Source organism: Clarias gariepinus, chromosome 10 (genome assembly GCF_024256425.1).
Source record: "Clarias gariepinus isolate MV-2021 ecotype Netherlands chromosome 10, CGAR_prim_01v2, whole genome shotgun sequence".
Taxonomy (NCBI): Eukaryota; Metazoa; Chordata; class Actinopteri; order Siluriformes; family Clariidae; genus Clarias; species Clarias gariepinus.
The window spans coordinates 30,134,471-30,153,172 of NC_071109.1; the positions used below are offsets into that span (position 1 = coordinate 30,134,471).

An 18,702-nucleotide genomic window follows, 5' to 3' on the forward strand; every position below is an offset into this window, starting at 1 on the left:
ATTCTTTGCTATTCGTCCAGAGTGCTTTCCAGGAATGAACAAGTGGAGCTGTGGGCACTTTCTTACCAGGCATGATTGATTTGTACTGGGCCCAGGAATGATTACTCCCTCTCCCCAGTCCTCTGCTGGCCAGCATTCACATTGTTATTGTTCTCCGTACTCGGGTACACTTGTGTTTTTTACTCTCCGATACAGCAGGTGGCAGTATGCACCATAGGAAGTCAGTTTTCATTCCATGCCAAATATTATTGAAATATGGTCAACCCCTCTCGAATGCCTTCCTACGTCACCAGAGGAGAAGCGCAAACTGACATTTTTGAGGAGGCAGACGCCACTAATGAGGTCGTGTTCAGCTATGATTGGCTTCCATATCTGATTCAAGTACCACTTTTTCCCAGCAGTCTTGGCATGGTTCCTGAGCATGTTCTCTCTGTTCAAAACCAACCAGACTTTGGGGTCAAGTGTTATCAGGAAATGACCCGGGGCCCTAATGTGAAAAAGCAAGTAGGTTTTCAGGAGCACTAATGATTATTATGCTAAATTAAGTGGAATTGGTCAGTAATGGGATTCTGTTAAAACTCCCATTCAGTCCAGTGTGCGTCACTACACCTTAAATCCTCAATCTCATCAACTCCTCCTCACAGACCTGACCAACCCTGCTGTTATCATGTCATTTCAGCTTGATATTCAGTTTCACCTGCCAGGTGCTGCACGCTGAGGGCTAATTTACACTGACGACTGTATCGAATACAGTCAGAGTTCTCAAATCACGCTTGTCAGAATATCTGTAATCTGTGTCGGAAGTCTGTTTCTAGTTTCTCATACAATAAAAAGTGCTGAATTAGTAGTAGATTGAAATATTTGTGACTTATATATATTAAATAGCCAGAGATCTAATAAATATTATTAGAGGCAGTGTAGATGTAGATAGAAATCATAATGAATTTCATTACAGCTGGTTGGTTTAGTCATAATATGATAGTGTTATTATTTTTTAACATAGTATGTAATTCATATATAGTATTATAATGTTAATTATTATACAGTATGCTAAATATTGCAGATGAATATAGGATTAATATAATCTTGTATTATGATAGTCTTTTATAATTGTACCTCTAACAGTTTTAATCGGTTGTTTAAATAGTTATTATTTCTATAATAACACTCTGTTTTAAATTATTTGACGTATAACAGCATTTTATTCTATTTATTTTATAAATGATATGAATCTATTATGTGTAAAATAATATATACTGTAGTAATATGTTGGAAGAGTAAATAGTTATCCCATACAAAGAACTATACAGTAGTAGCGCCATCAGTAAATTATTACAATACAGTATACTACCAGATGTAATATTTCTTTTATAAATATACTTTTTCTTTTAATATTTATTTATTATTATGGCATTGATGTTTTAAACACCACCACCGAAACAATATGAACACTTTCAGACTTAAATCCTAACCTTATAAGGTTAACTTATATCCAAGTGTTTTTTTAAGTTATTAATGACTGTGCTGGTTTATTAGGAGCTGGGGATGAAACACCCGCTGCACAGAAAGAAGCTGCAGCTCGGCCTGCACTCGTTCGACGCGCATCAGAGTGAGAAATCTGCGGAGCTCGACCACATCTGGGTCACGCGTAAGTAAATCTGTGCTCTTTATATATTTATAGTGGAATCTTGGATTCCGAGCATAATTCTTTCCGGAAGCGGGCTCGTATTCCAAAACACTCGTAAACCAAATTGAATTTTCCTATAAGAAATAATAGAAACTCAAATTATTCGTTCCACAGCCCAAAAAAATTCATTGTGTGTGTGTGTGTGTGTGTGAAGCTAAAGTAAGGAGGGCCTCCCACTCTCCCCCTTCTTATCTTACACAGTTACCCTTCCGCGCACACACAACGGAAACACAGTTTAATCAGAAAAATAAACAAGAAATCTCTCTGATGGCACTTAATTGAGCGACACACTAACAAAATCACTGCTGTAAAGTAAAAATAAAACAAATTTACCTCCACTTTACCTTTGAAAAGAATTGCGACAGCAGAGTTTCTGTGTAAAGCAGAGAGAAAGAGTGTGTCTGTGTGTGTCTGTCAAGGCAAAAGTAAAAGGGGTGTGTAAGTATGTGTGTGTGGCACGGTGTCCAATGACAAGAAGCGAATGTGTGATACATGATACTCGGTACTCGTAAACCAAGACTTGTTCGTTTTCCAAGTCGAAATTTATCAAAAATCTTTGCTCGTCTTGCGGAACACTCGCAAACCGCGTTCCTTAAAATTTTCTGTTTGTTTTTTTAGATTTTTTTTTTCTTCTTTTTTTTTATTTTATATGTTTCATTTTGTTTTCGGTTTTGTTAATTTGTTTTGCACTTCTCGGCTGCCATAGGAAAAGCCTGCAGTTATCAATTAAATCATGTACAGTATACATTAAGTATAGAATTTTAGATCATTTTTCAAAATAAATTTGTATAAAATTAGTAAAATGTTCACATAGAAATATAATCTAGATTTACAATTTCTCTCCAAAATAATGCAATTAGTTTCCTTTTACTGCATGAAAACATGGTACTCCAGCACACGGGATCATTTTGAATCAATCTCTGACTCAGAATTTAAACCACTGTTGCCAGTTTTGCGGCCTGTAGTAAATCGTATGATGTGACGTCCTGTAATTTGGTGGTATTTTATCCTGCAGGATGGCTGGACGACATCGGTTTACCGCAGTATAAAGACCAGTTCCATGAAGGCCGTGTCGATGGGAGGATGCTGCAGTACCTCACTGTGGTAAACGCCTCAATATAAACTATCTAGCTACTTATTTTTTTTGCATGCATTGTCAAACTGATGGTTTTTGAATTTCCTCAGAACGACCTGCTGATTCTTAAAGTGAGCAGCCAGCTGCATCACCTCAGCATCAAATGTGCCATCCATGTCCTGTATGTGAACAAGTTCAACCCAAACTGCTTGAAGAGGAGACCGGGGGACGAGGTGAGGCCAAGCGAGTCTCAGGGCTTCTTTTTCTTCTTTTTTCAGATTTACGTCAAGTTCTAAGAGAAAAGATCATTTTCAACTTGCATAATATAATTCAAAGCGCTTTGTTCCAGTCCCACCTGCAGGCATCGCCCTCTGATGTGGTTCAGTGGTCCAACCACCGTGTGATGGAGTGGCTGCGCTCGGTGGATCTGGCCGAATACGCTCCCAATCTGAGGGGCAGCGGTGTGCATGGGGGTCTTATCGTAAGTAAAAGCCGCAAACATGCTTACACTACTGCTGTGTCTCGTTCTTTCCTGTTGTCAGGATTCTGATCAGTCTCAAGGTCCTACTGTATACTCTCGTTAAACACTTATTTTAATTATTTCCTCCTAGATCCTGGAGCCACGCTTCAACTCGGACACGTTGGCGATGCTGCTAAATATCCCACCCCAGAAGACCCTGCTGAGGAGACACCTCAACACCAACTTTAACTCTCTAGTAGGAGCTCAGGCTCAGATGGAGAAACAGGAGTACCTGGAGTCTCAGAGCTACACGCCGCTGTCCACTACAGCTAAAGTCCGGGTACTGGATCCGTCTCAGTTTCACTCTGTAGTTCACTACTAATGCCTTTTTTATATATAAGACTTGTTTTTTTCAAGATGTTCTGTTTTATACAGGTTTAAATAGGATTTCATTAAGATTAATTCTTTACAATTTGGCAGAAGGTTCTATTTTTCCTTTAGTAGCCCGGTTGCTGACCGACACCTTTAAGGTGCAATAAAAAGAGAACACCTCCTTACTCATTAATGTGCTTTGTTTGAATGTTTGATCAACTTTATAAAGATTAACAAATGATTCCTTGTGCTCTTCTTCCTACAGCCAAAGAAAATCGGTTTCTCCAATTTCAGCCAGCTCCGAAAGAAGCGTCCTGATGACCCTAGTGACTACATCTGCCCCCCGGAGTCTCCGAAGGCTCTGGGTCTGATCAGCGATTCCCAGCGGCCCAACTCCGGGGTTCAGGATCGGGACACTGAGAGGAGGGAACAGGTGGGGCCTCTGCTGGGCTCGGGCTGAACTAACCATCCTTGTCCGCCTGAGCTCACCTTCACCTACCCCTCCACAACCCCACTCATACCCTGATCACCCGGACCAAACCCCACCCACCGCACCCCCCTCTCTCTCTCCATCGTGCCATCGTCTAATTCCCATCATCCCTCACTCACCATCATGACATGTTTCCGAGACATAACTGCAGTCTGACTGTGAACTGTGAGCTTTTCATGTTTAGTAATTATTTTTTATGTTTTTTTTTTTTTAATGCACATTATCATTCTTCATTTTATAATCAAATTTTTTTTATATAATTTTGTGCTGTTTGGGGAAAACAGGATTGACCTTGTGCAATATTTGTACATGTATTTAATATTTAACATGAAATTCTAACAGGAATCATTTTAGAGCCCTTTATACCATCTTTAAGCAGTTTGTATTTGAAATATGTTTCATATGCTATAATGTTCATGGTGATTTTTTTAATGAACGTTGAATACGGTGTTTCATATTACGAAGCACTTTGTATATATTTATAAATACGTAAAATAAATGAAATCTGTCAAATACATTGTTCAATAAAACGCATCCTTACCTATATTAACAAAGTGTTGTCCTCAAGAGTTGTCTTTGCAGATTTAACAGTATGCTACTATGTATTTTATGGCAAATCCAGTTCATTGATATAGTCTTTAATAAAGTGCATTAGAGACACACTGCTCAGCATGTTTACATAACAATATTAATAACCTTCGCTAACCTCCTTTTTACTTATGGCTTATTTTTCATGGGGGGGGGGGTAAAAAGTATTAATTTTTATACTTGTTCTTTCAAATTTAAAAAGTAATGATTTTTCTGTATCTGAAGGAAATGGTCCCATATTGCCTGTAAAGAATAGTTTTAAACAGCTTTAATTTTTTTTTAATATTACAATATTTCAGTAACATATTACAAAATAAAAAAATTCTAATTTTTTCCATTCTTATTTTTCATGAATATTTAGTTTTGTTCTTGTTTTATAGTTTTATCTCTTTATTCCACTAAATGGCGTTCCATCCTGGCATTCACGTCCTTTTTTTTTTGCTCAGGACGTGTGATTATAAATACTATAGTCTGTAAATGTGGATTTGCCACTAAGGATCTTTGCTTGTCTTCTGATAAATCCAGGCTGAATTTTCAGTCTGTCTTTTTAAAAACCTTTTAAGTTCAAATTTATCTTAACCTTAGACATTAGCCTGAGCTTGCTTTGGGTTGACTTAATCGTTCAGCTTTAAACATCATCAAATCAAAATGTGTCTCTTGCAGAGATCCTCTAAAATGAACGTATATTTGTAGTATTTCGACCAAAAAAAAAAGATTTGAGATTTAAATTTTTGCATTCAGCTGTACAGACCAGGAGATCTTTTTTTTTTTTTCTTTCATTAAGTCTTTGGTAATTTATCATCCATTGTTTGTGCTCAAATGTTAATTAAGTGCACAATTCAAATTGCTTTTAAATGTTTTCTTCGTTGTTGTTTGATGAATGGCTCGACATTTCAGATGCCGATAACGAAAGGAGCAGCGATGCAGATTGAAGCGTTATCAGAAGGCATTAACCACCTCACAGTGAGTGTTTCTCCTCCGTCTGCTCTCCGCTGTAATTACGCCTTTGTAACTGCCTCATTAACACCCTAACTGAGTCAGGTTTCGTATTTCGATTTTTGAATATTTACTCAATAAATCTGCTAAGAGTCTAAAAGAAGATAATGTGTCCACAGTGTTGTAAGCGTTCATTCTTTCCGAAAGAGCTGAAAAAAAGCCACCAATCTGACTTTATAATTATAAAAGCTTAATTACAATGTGTTCAGGAATAACTGGCTCATTTATAGCATTTGTAGGATATGAATGTAAATCCTATTTATTAAAAGCTTTGAATAAACGGTACAACAACAAAAAAGGTTCTTTTACGATTTAAGCACCAATTTGGAAAAATATGAAATAGAATGTTTAATTTAAAAAACTATTTATCTGAGAAATAAAAAGTAGACAAAATAATTACAACAGAAACACAATTCACCAAAGAAAAAGTAATGTTATTTTTGTTGTTATTTTATCCACTTGTTTACTTTGATCTGTTTTTCTTTACCTTAAAAATCATGGTGTGTACGGACTCAGCATGAGAATACAAATTTAAATAATTTAAAAGAATACAAATTGTCTAAAGTTGTTAAAAACTTTGCTAGGTAACTGTGTTATATTTTCAAACATAATAAATGTCGCACTTGGACTATGTTCTCGGATAGATACATATATCTGACCAATTAATTAAATCATCAAATACTGTACTAGCTCCATCACATCAGGAGAAAATATTCAAATATAAAATATATTTAAAATATATTCATACAAATAAATGTTGCCGACCTAACAATCATGGCTGCATTAATTATTAATCAGTCGGGTGAATACAGTAGGTTGAGATAAAATCTCATTTTTAGCACCTTCTCCCTCATGTGACTTGATAAAAATGAAAAGTAATTCCATTATATATATATATATATATATATATATATATTTGCCAGTAATGTTGGATTTTATGACTTGGAAAAGTACTAAAAGTAAGTGTAAGTAGGGACCTCGTCAGTAGAATGAAATCCTTCTTTCTTGACATTTAAGAAAAAGAAGAAGAATTTACCCACAGCTGGTACTTTTTTAAGATTTAGATGCTACAAAGGTAAAACATTGTAATTCACAAAAATATGGAGCATTCAGAATAACATAAAGAAAAAAAAAATAACCATCATTTATTCATACTAAGTATATTTCCAGGCTAGAAAGAATTAGCATATGAATGCCTACCTTTACATTTTGCACACATTCTTGATTTAACTCTTTCAGTGTTTGAGTCAGATTGGACATATTGGACATTGTCAGATTGGACATATACGTATACCCCTAGTGTACAGTGTGTTAGATCAATTATAGACACTCCAGATCTGAGAAAAGATATTTGCTTTGCGCTCTAACTCCAGCCATTTTGCTTCACTTCCCGCTTCTAGCACTTACTCAGCCGAGACGTCCTTCTGAGAGGAATGAGACGCAGCCACACGGCCATGGTGTGACCAAAACGCTGCTGGCTAACACCACTACCTCTATGACCCACATCAGACCCTCGGCACTGATAACCCACAACCTCCCTGACCCCTGATCCAGCCTTCGCCTCATCCCTCAGCCTAACACACAGTACCGCATTCCCGGTAGAGGTTTCCAGAAACAGCACTTATGAAATTCGACTTTGAATCCGGTGGCACTTGGAACAATTTGACTGCTAACCAAAGCTTGCCCAACACTCGATACACACTTACTGCACTGAGCTTCGGTCACATTGCCATTCTTAAAGTCATGTTTATTCAATTGTATCAGTAGCACTTTTCTGTGTTAGGCTGATTTAGGATGTACTATACAATAACAAGTTCACCTCAGAATCAAATTTAAGCACAAAGTTCTTAAAAGGGTATATTTAAATCTATATTTTCATTTAAAGAACACAATGAGACAGTAATCCTGATAAATACCTCATTTAGCAAATCCCATACCTCTTGTGATTTTGTTTAGTTTTATTTTATATTTTTTTGGACTGGCGCCTTAAATAGCTTATACATGTGGCAGAAAGTAATCTAAACTTAAATAAATGAACTGTTACATCAAAAATCAGCTTCATGACACCCCCCCCCCCCCCCCCAAAAAAAAAAAATTCTCAAATGTAGTTAATTTGAAAGTTTGCGTTCTCTTATTCTCAATTCTTTAAGTTTGCATGGAAACTATAAAGCTACTGTAGCTACCAAATAGGAGAAACTTACGGCTACTAGTTTAGAAACATCAAAACGTTCTCATGGTGCATTAATTATTTCTAAAATTTTATGATTTTTCAACTTACAACATTTACACAATTGTGCAACACTGTATAGAGTTTTAAGGGAAAGGCAATCTCTACAGTAGATTAGCACTTGTTTGGTTTCTCTAAATCTTTTATAAATAACAGATATATTTTACATAAAGGAAATTTTACATATACAAAATTATATATATATCATACAGTAAAATATATGTATAATACTGTATATATATATATATATATATATATACATATATATACAGTATTATACAGCTTTTAAAAAGTATTTTAACATTTAATTCCCAAATCTGATTGTTCAGAAGATGTTTACTAATACTTTAGGCTGTGATGCAAATCTCAGGTTTATATTTATGCACTAGTTTCAGTTTAGGTGCTTAAAAAATATTGGTATGATTTCATTAGATGAATGTTTGACAGTTTCTCCTTAAAAATTTGTATCAAACTTATCTTAGCTGATTAACCAATGTATATTTCATTGTAGTGTGAAAAGGATATATATTACTTCACCCTAAGGTATTAATTTAAGGAGAATTTGGTATACAAAGCCAAAGAAGATGAGCAATATTTTCACTAAACTCGACTCAGGCAACACCCATATTTGTCCTTTTTTTTGCTACAAAACCTTCTAAGAATTTGGGCTGGAGGTTTAAAACAAACAAAATAAACGATAAGCCAAAAGTAAACTCTGCAGCTCGCCTGATGAGAAGACTCCCACTGAGCAGATGGAGAACTTTGCCTTTGGGAAGGTCCAAGTTTGTTATTTTGCCTTAAACTAGTTTTTTGATAGGACTCCAGAGACAAGAAGGGAGAGCTGGGCAGAGTTTCTCTTTCCCCAAACACAAAAGAAAGACTGATACTGGTGAGTATTTTACTCTACATCATTATTCAGTACACTTAAAAGGATCGTTCGCTGTGTTTTCAAGCTAAAATGATTAAAACTCTGTCAGCAATCCAAGATCCACAAGATGTTGCAATCAAAATAAAATTTGATCAATAAAGGCCTGACACAGTTAAGCACATGCATGCTACATCCATTAAATTGTTTTAAAAAGGTTGGGTTAAAAGAAAGTTTAACATTAAAATCCTTATTGTAAATTTTATCCAGATGAGTCTGATTAAACTTTTTATCACGCTACTTTTGCTGATGTCTAAAACTTCATAATGCATCATGGTACATCATAATGCAGACATGATAAATATATATAACACAATTTGTACTAAAGATAATATGGTGCACAGTACTGTATGTCAAAAATATTTTTTCCCTTTAATTTCTTTAAAACTGAACTATATCAGAAAAAGTACTGAGTTGAATCTTATTTTCATAGTGCATTAGGGAAACAACACTTTGACCAAGGATCAACCAAGATGAGCCAAACAAGAAAAAAAAAATCAAGACCACACCCAGGAAATTCAAGTCTTTATGGTCCAATTCCAGTGAACCCTCACTTGCATCATGCTGCTTCCTCTTTAGTGACTGCGATCATGTGGCAGCACCCAGGACCTGTGAGTATCTTCACTTTACAGACAAAAATAAGGAGTTCTGTCCGAGCGGCACGGCCCTACGTGAGATTCCTTCCTAATGACTTGCATCCAGTGCAGCTTCCAGCTGAACCTTGCTAATTCCTTCAGCTGTACGGTGATGACTCAAGCACAAAGGTTCCTCCTCCTGGGGACTGACTGGGCCCGGGCTGAGCTGGATCCACCCAGTACAGAACCCAGAATCCAGATGGCTGGATTTTGAGGAACATTCGAGCATGGAAATGGTCCAGAGCTGGGAGATGGGTGGACTGTTTGGGCTGTAATTGGGAGGAGCTGCTTTGCTTTGTGCCTCTTTTTTAGATATAAGAACGATCGAAGGGTTTTTCTAGCGCCAATGGGGTGCTGCAAGCGGTGGTTGGTAGGAAGAATAATGACCATCTCACCACGCTTGTCAAGTTCACGTAACTTCATCAGGTTTAAGATCGCCATCATCAGCTGCTTCTGCTAATTACATCTGGCCAAGGCAATGGACAATTGGAGCAGACAACCTTGCTGTGGCATGCTTTGGGTGTAATGTGGCTGATCTGATGTCTGTTCACACCCTGTCGTTAAATATTTATCTGAAGGATAATTTCACGAAGCTTTACAGTATGTAGAATTTTTAGCACAAACACCAGCACCGTTTTTTTGTAGACACATAATTTAATATCTTGGCCATAAATACAATTTGTACACTGCGAAACTGAAGCTTAAAAGCTCATAACTCACTAACTGGTTAACGATTTAAAGCCAAAAATGAATAAAGTGAGTGTACTTTTTTTCTGTTTAAAATGCACATTGGAAATAACTCAATAAACATTTTTTATTGTAAACAGAATGAATGAGGATGGGAAATTTGTCTGTTAAGGAAATGAATATATTGTTAGCACTCTGGTTTTATGTATGTTATGTTGTGTTTTAGGAAAGTTTTCCATTATCTAAGGAATGAAATACTTGTGAGTATACTATTTTAGGTAAATAATCAACCATGTGCTGGTGTGATGTGAGTCTACTGTCATCCAAATCTGGATAGTTCTCCCATTTCAGCATGTACTGATCTGCTTTATTCCATTTATACCACCGCAACAATTAAAACTTTATTCATATATAAAGTTGTTTCCTTATCAGCCGTTTTCTAAAGTTTATTTTTTAAATGTGTTTTTCTTTGTTAAACCTTTAGAACTCATTTGTTAATATAAACCAGTGATTTGAAGCTGCACTTTAAATTATTAAACACATGCTAATGAGTACAGTATACACTGTGGTATAAATTCTAACGAAGCACTTACAATAATCACATTCCATCTAAAATACGTTTTATTTATGCATTATTTATTTACAGGATGTTCTGAAATATTACATCCAGTGCAGTGTAAGATTTACTTTACAAATGCGTCTGATGGGTACGTTTAGTACGTGAAAGTGTTTTGTGGGTCGTAGCCGAGTTTGGTGAGGTTCGGCAAGCATGCGTTCTGGATCATCAGGGGCGGGCCACACATCACGATCAGCACATCTTTCGCCGGAGGAGGAAGGTGTGCTTTCATCATTGAAGCGTCCAGAAATCCTGTGCTGTACTTCCAACCTGGGGCATCAACAGACACAACAATAGAGAGACATAAAACTGTTTTTTTTTTTTCATAAATTGTTTTTTTCACATATGACAGTGGAAACCTTAACGTGGTTAACGTGGTGGCTCCTAGCCCACTGCAGTCGTTCCTGTGAACATTCAACGAGTGGAACGTCTGATTCCTAAAACACACATGTGAACTGTACACACAATCATTCACCAACAACATTCGCACGTAACAGGAACTCGACCACAAATTAAAGGAGTTCCTGGGAGGCCGGCGTTTCAGACATAAAGCAGGCACTCTAATCATGAATTCGGTGTACTGAGAAATATTGCTACCTTCTGTTCTGTTATTCTGCGCATAAAAAGTCCCGGTTTGACTTGAACATCCATCGAACAAAAAAAGTCCACATCAGCAAAAGTGTCTAAGGCGATAACTGTATATCCGCAGCATGACCTGATCCACTGGTCAGCTACAGAATTCCCTTGTGATATGTGTGTTTGTACCTTGTGGTGGTCGGTCCAGTGTGTACCATAAGTGGAGTTTATCAGGGTGATCCTTCACAACCTCTTCCAGTTCCTTTCTTAACAAAATGTCCTTCTCGGTCTGGGCACAGAGGTATAAAATACATATGTTTAAAACATTTTTCTGCAATAATAAGAATAATTCCATTCTTTTTCTAGTCTAAGCTGGAGAAAAATCAGCCCTGGTCTCATTTAACCCTTGTGTGGTGTTCATGTTTTCGTCACTCAGTAGTTTTTTAATCAACACAATCGATCAATTTTATATTAAAATACTCAACAGATGTTTACTTCATCCTGATTACAAAAAATATAATCATTAATATTTGCCTTTTACCTTTATTAGATCACATTTATGAATTAAAGGTTTTTTTTTTATAAAATGAAATAAAAAAATCAATTATCAATCTGAGTGAAAAAAAAATCAACAGATTTACAAATTAAGCAACTATTGACTTTGATTTATATAAACTTAATTAGAAGTTTAACCCTTTCAGGTCATTTTAAACAACACAAGCTAAACCACGTCAGTCTAGCCAACACATCAGCCCTTATCTAACTTATCACATTGTCTTTACATACCAGTTTCGTACAACACTTGGAGTTTAACTGTGATTGTGTTGCATACTGTATGTAGGCTACCTCATAATGCATGTACATAGTGTTTCTCTGTCCATCTTGGGTCCACACACTTCACAGCACCTTTTTTTTGTTGTTGTTGTTGTTGGCCGCAACCTAGGATAATAGGCCCAGGGAGGCGGTGCACCCACTTGTCCCACACCATCCTGAAGGCAGCTAGGTTGTCCTTTTGCCGTCAACTGGTCTGTCGTCTTGTTTATCAAAGTGAATAATCCTGGAAATTATAGGGCGATTTGTCTGCCAGTTCCTGCATCGTACTGGGATTCTGTGGATTCACCCTCGGACTTGAAAACTCCAGCAAGGATAAAAACCCCAAAGTGGGCAAAAAAAAAAAAAAAACGACTTCCTTTTAAATTATTGCAATCCAGAATAATTTTCTGAATCTGGGACGAAAAGCTCCAAAAAAGACCTGATGTCCTGCACATGAGTAACTGCCATCCCTGTTGGCCCTGGTTGCATCCTTATCACACTGGCAGCCATGCAGGGTGGCACATATCTTAGGCAAGAAGACCATTCAAGTTCACCACTTTTTGACATCCATATTTTTTCACTTGCTAGCTGCTGCTGGACTTCTGGTTCTGGAGCTGGCTGCTGATCGCCTGGTTCTGTGTCTTGTCTTCGTTTTGTAACTAGCTGATGCTCAGTCTTAACCTTTTCCTTAAAGTCACTGTCTGGACTAAATGTTCAGGAATGTAATCATCTTCCTCTACATCATCATTAAAAGCATCTCTCTCTCACAAATTTAACTGCAATGTCTTCTGAACAAAAAATCTTTTCACCATCTTGATACTGCAAGTTGTGATAAGTGTCCCGAACACCCTCTATGTAATATTAATGTGTAGGGGGGTGTACAAGGTGTAGTCATTGAAATTTTTTTCTGATATATGCTCTTCACAGAAAATGAGACAAGGCCAATGAGTCTGAATTTGAAAAAATAATTAATTGTATCATTTTTCTTTAAAAAAAAAAAAATGAAAAAAAAAATGAAAGAAAACGGGTCTCACAGACCCGGACACCACAAAAGGGTTAAAAATATCATGTGTTTTGTTATATTAAGTTTACAAAAATCTACTGCAGGCCATTTCTTCATAGCAAAAAAGACAAAAAGTGGACGCCAAAATTGCCCCTTATTTATTTAGAAATTTATTTTTATATTTTTTAGCCTATTTGACTCTGATCTTGTGGTTTATCATATAAGTATATACAGTATATATACTTATACTTATATATCTTGTACTTATATAAATGAAGTATTAAATGAAGTACCAACCTAAAATCATATGTACCTTAGAAGCGCTCTAATAAACTATTATGACTTTCATAAGTGTTATTCTAAATGAAGTCGTATTAATCTTTGTGTATGATCTGGTCCTATATCATGAAAGACTTCATACTGTAAGAACAGTTAATAGGCGTAAAGTACCTGGTTGGCAAAAATAAGGGAACACTTGGTACAATCTGTAGGATCGGCTGTGATCGTCCGGATAAGTTGCAGCATTGGGGTGATGCCTGTATAGACACGACAATGAGCATAAACAAATATTGGATATAACTTGAGTCGTTATATATATTAACAGTTTTATGTAATGTTTTATGTGATGTATATGTATATGTATATATGTATATATACTGACCCGTGCCACCAGCGATCATGCCCACATGTTTAAACTTCCGCAGCTTGGCATCAGACTTTTTGTCCGGCCTTATCGCAAACTGACCTAAAACAGAATAAATATTCATCACTGAGAATTCAGTTAACTTATTAAATATACTTGTTGCAGTACAGTTCATTTTAAAGATTTAACTGATGCTGCCCTCTGTTGGTTATCAGTTAAAGTTGTTTGTTATACAAAGTTTGGGCCAGGAATTCTTAATGTAAATCACTTGACTTTTTATTTCTCTAGTTCTTTATTCAGAGCTTCCTTTACCGTTGCCGTTGTACACCAGGAGGCCGTTTGGCCCTCGGAAGTCGATGGTGTCACCGATCTTCATATCGTTCAGGTACTGAGACATTTTGCCCCCATCAGGGTAGTTTGGGTGAGTGTTTTTGTAATATACCTAGTTTAAAAAAAAAAGGGTAGATGAGAAAAGAACATGTTGTAATATTTTAAAAGGTAAGTCAGATGTATTCAGAGACATTTAAAGTTCATTTAAAGTAAATGATTAGGGTCAGAGGATGGAATCGGGGTTAATACGGGTCAAAGATCTTGTTTTTCTTCTTACTAAATTTTATTGCGAAATTTAACTTTACTTTTTTTTGGTTAAAAAAATACTAATTTCGGATGTGCAACATCCAATACAAAGAAATAAACTTTGCTTTTTTAATTGTATGCTTACTGTCTGGCTCACATTAATGTATTTAGCAGTAGATTAGCATTACTACTCAGAACACGCCAACATTTTTAGCACATTATCAGGAGAATAAAATCTCTACAAGACAAATCTACAAGGTTTCGAACTTGTACTAACCCTCTTCCTAGAATCATGTGGACCCGAGTTCACTATAACTTGTTTTAAATACCGTATATAACCTGCTAATATCTGGGGTAGAATGCCTGACTTTTCCCACCTTTATGACCAGATCGACGTGTCCCTGGTCCTCATCACTGGACACAGGAGTGTAAGCTCGGATCACCAGGTTCCCGTTGACTTTAGCAGACAGGTACACATGCTGACCTTTCAGAGTGTCGGGGGAAAGCAGAAGCATTGATATCAATTCATGTCGAGCGGTGATGACACAAGTGTGAGATAAGGCGAGGGTTTGTACCGACTGGGAGCCCGAGCACGTGTAGGGAGGAGGGAAGCCTGAAGCGGAATCTCTTCGTGTCGTGTGAAATGTCCTGTCAGGGTCCAAAAGTGGACAATGGAATTACAATCAGTAATACGACGGAAATATTTCACTGGTAACTCGTTCATTTAAAAAACAAGCACACTGTAGAGTTTGGAAAACAGATCTGAGAATTTACAACTACAATTTCATTGTTACTGAATTTACTTTTTAATGATCTTTACTTGAGTTTTCTTCCTCCTTTCATCTCATTCTTTTGACTTTTAATTCCAACATTTCAAAAGAAAATCTATTTCTACGTTTTTTTTTTTCCAAACACAAAAATGAGAATAAGAGCTAAATCCCATCACTATTAGTGTTTAGCTTGTGTGTATTGTTAGCATTATTAGCATGCTAGCTCTTTTTTTTTTTTTTAAGAAATTAGAAATAAAGCTGTTGTTAGTTAGCTATAGATACTAATTTCTGGTTGTTGTTTTTTTGTTTGTTTGTTTTGTTACCTGGTGGTAAAAACACGGTTTTAATATCACATGTCAAACATCAAAATTAGCATAACTTAAAACTGAGGATTGATATTCTTATACCTTTACTTTTAACTTTGAGAGTTTATACTTGTCTACTTTAAACTGATTCATCACCTGTTTTCAGGCATGATACTTTAATCGTTTGCAGGTGATTTCAAGCATTTTGCCGTAAAGTGCAGGGGTCCGTTCTTTGTACGTCGCTTGACACATCCGAGATGAATTGACACATCTAAGATGAGATCATCGTGCTAATTACGATCCGGCTAAGTCGGTTCTTCGAGCTCACCTGTTGTTGATGATTAGTATAGCTGGATTGAGTTGTCTAGGATTATTGCGCGCTCGTGCGTTGGTTTAAAAGGTGATATGCATCGACAGTAGAAACACTGATCACAAGCCCTTCGATTGGTTGACGAAATGGAAAAAGAGCGGCTCAATTTTTTTTGTAACACGTGTTATGCACTGAAATGCCCCCCTGCCATGGATTGTCCCCCCTACATAATCGCTATTAAGTATTATATTAGAACATAAATTTATAGGTTGATGGTTTACAAATTACAAATTACATGAGACAATAAAATAAAATAAGCAATATAAAAATAAATATGTTGTATATGAAAAAATAGAAATATTATGTATAGTTTTATATTGTTTATTTTATAATAAAATTAGTTTCGTCCAATTTATCATTATAAAATATTAATTTTTAATATATATAAATATTTATTCGCATATTTTTATGACAAACCCCTGAAAAATAAATGTTACAAAATAAACATTATACAAGAATTTGTATTAATGGTCTTGACGGCTGTCTCGTGCCTAGGGTTTATTATAATAGTAATATCATATTTGATAATAATAAACCTATGGATTTATGTTCATATATAATATTTGATAGCGATTATGTGTGTGTGTGTGTGGGTGGGGGAGTCCATGGCAGGGGGCATATACTTTTCTTTTTCCACGTGAGTCGGTCGTGCTCTTTAACCAATCAGATGTGACCTCGCCATTTCAACCAATCATAACCCGCCAGGAGTGCAGGCCAAATCCTGTTTACATGAAATAAACCTGCTCCCGAGCAGGTTCAAGCTTACGCATATGTTGCTATGACAACAAATGCTAGAAGCGCATCGAAGAACGAAACAATCCAAGATCAGGACAAATCCACAACAATCAAATCCAGCTAACTGAGTTAGCGACGTACGAAGAACGGACCCCAGAACACTAACAATTTAAAAACCAAAATAAACAACAGCAAAAGCAGAAAAAAAATTAAATTTATACCACAAAGACATAACATCCAAAATAAAAGAGTAAGTTAATAAACATCATGTGCTTGTTTCTGATTGGCTACGCCACCCCTTGTTCAATTGACAATTACAGCAATTATCGCAATGTTCAGTAAACTTCATCAATTTTCATTTTGAGGTCAAATCCTTGTTTGTTTTGGCTTTTAAATTAAATGTTGTATTTTTAAATTTGCTTAGTCCAACTTTTTCTGTGTTTTATATTATTATTATTGTTGTTGTTGTTGTTGTTATTATTATTATTTTTCTTCTTCTTATTATTATTTTTTATTTATTTATTTGCTGTTGATTGTTTTTTTTTAAGTGTTTTACCATTTTTGGCCACCGTATTTTATTATTCTCATTGTTACATCATTATTTACAGCTATCTACGTATCTGACTAGTAGATTTATAAGTAAGGCTTTCATGTCATAACTTTCATACAGTGATAGCAGCAGCATGATCATTTCATTCAGTTTTTTTTTCATTCATGTTTCCTTCATGACTGACCTCCTTCTCTATGAGGGGTAGAGAGTATTTAACATTGGGATCCTGCAGAGTTTTGGGTCCCTTGCTAGCTTTTTTACTTCTTTTAGAGTTCCCTGCGTTCAGGAAGAGGTAGATGACTGCGGCCAACACTGCTACGAGTCCGATCAACACGGGAAACATCTGCAACACACAAGTGCACACTTATTTATTTCACACTAATTACAGTGATATATTGTAAAAGGGGAGTGTTTTCATCAAAGTTTAGGAGTTATACATATATTTAAAACCAGTACAAGCTTTATGATTGATCAGTTACACCGTATACATTCCATTCCAAATAATAATTGCATTATTTATTATAATAATTGCATTATTGTTCAATAAATGCCTGGGAACATTATCACATGGAGGAACATATTAATATCAGGTGTTGGTCAATTAACACTACATGATAAGCGTGTTTGTAATATAAATTGTATGAAATGTAAAAATACACGTAAAAAGGTGAATGAATGAATGAATGAATGAAAAAGCATGTGGTGTGCAAACAGAAAATGTAAACATTAATTAATTAATCTAATTAAACCTGTCTTTCTTGAGCAAATTGATTTGTCGGTTATTTGTCTTCTACAAAATTACTGGCACCCTTCAGGGGGACCTTATGGTATCTTTTCACAAAAGAAAGTACACGTATGTAGCAAAATTGTTTATATTCATTTATTCTAAAAAAATATATTATTTATATTAATATTAATGTCATAAAATGAATGTGACAAAAAATATTTTTTAAATATTTTTTTTTATTATATTTTCAAATAATTTAATGATAAAATCACACTTTTGGACCTGATTATGCTTAATATATACTGTAGTAACAGATTTATTAATATAAAAAACAGACTGATACAAGAATATGAAAATACGAAATAAATGTATTTCTTTACACTCAGACATTTAGTCCTAAAGCACTTTATAATTTCTTTTTCTCAGTATTACTGTATATTGTTCATGTCTATTGTTCAGCAGCATGTTGGTTCCCAGAAGGGGGGAATCATTTTTACGTAAAGCTGAGAAATATAAGAAGGAATGTTGAAGTAGAAAAGCAGGAATGGGAACAATGTTAGAAAAAAAATAAAGGTTGTAGCCTTACCAGGGTTTGCTCCATGGTGTCCTGTCTAATCTGTGCACTGTGTAGGTTGTGTGTACTTTAGCTCTCTCTCTCTCTCTCTCTCTCTCTCACCTTTGCACAGAGGCCTTTAGAAAAGCAGAGTAAAAGGTGAGATGGTCGGAGTCGACATGCTCCGTCCAATCACAGGACAGCACACGTGGATTCTTTCACGTGCCAGCCAATGGCCGCTGATTATTCGAGTGAGCGAGCTGTAAATGGGAACGGCCCGTGATCACACCACGATCTCATTCTTAAGATACAAGACATCTTTG

At 35.8% G+C, this 18,702-nt stretch overlaps 3 protein-coding genes across 10 annotated transcripts in view; 2 read left to right on the top strand and 1 right to left on the bottom strand.

Annotated features, from left to right (window-relative positions):
- Positions 1-9,383, top strand: part of ppfibp2b (PPFIA binding protein 2b) — a 77,936-nt gene extending 68,553 nt beyond the window's left edge. For 7 of the 8 annotated variants that reach the window (XM_053506502.1, XM_053506503.1, XM_053506505.1 and 4 more), the window contains 9 exons: positions 1,537-1,648; positions 2,703-2,791; positions 2,873-2,995; positions 3,112-3,243; positions 3,374-3,562; positions 3,860-4,027; positions 5,570-5,635; positions 8,713-8,784; positions 9,254-9,383. In XM_053506502.1, the coding sequence (XP_053362477.1) occupies positions 1,537-1,648; positions 2,703-2,791; positions 2,873-2,995; positions 3,112-3,243; positions 3,374-3,562; positions 3,860-4,027; positions 5,570-5,635; positions 8,713-8,784; positions 9,254-9,277 (975 nt within the window). In that variant the 3' untranslated portion in view covers positions 9,278-9,383. The remainder of the gene's footprint in view (positions 1-1,536; positions 1,649-2,702; positions 2,792-2,872; positions 2,996-3,111; positions 3,244-3,373; positions 3,563-3,859; positions 4,028-5,569; positions 5,636-8,712; positions 8,785-9,253) is intronic. The other variant, XM_053506509.1, reaches the window with a different exon arrangement.
- Positions 9,281-10,664, top strand: rep15 (RAB15 effector protein; the record flags this gene model as incomplete). Its single annotated transcript, XM_053505209.1, is given in 4 exon segments — positions 9,281-9,499; positions 9,502-9,657; positions 9,775-9,799; positions 9,802-10,664. Coding segments are annotated over 4 exon segments (471 nt in total), but the record flags the coding sequence as incomplete, so codon positions are not given.
- Positions 10,665-10,745: 81 nt separating this feature from the next.
- LOC128532263 (NADH-cytochrome b5 reductase 2) lies at positions 10,746-18,516 on the bottom strand. The gene is made up of 9 exons (XM_053506510.1): positions 18,413-18,516; positions 17,284-17,442; positions 14,945-15,017; positions 14,747-14,853; positions 14,106-14,235; positions 13,812-13,895; positions 13,601-13,686; positions 11,524-11,623; positions 10,746-11,028 (listed from the first exon to the last, which is right to left on the bottom strand). The coding sequence occupies exons 1-9, from the start codon at positions 18,425-18,427 to the stop codon at positions 10,856-10,858; spliced, it is 927 nt and encodes a 308-aa protein (XP_053362485.1). The 5' UTR covers positions 18,428-18,516; the 3' UTR covers positions 10,746-10,855.
- Positions 18,517-18,702: the final 186 nt, after the last annotated feature.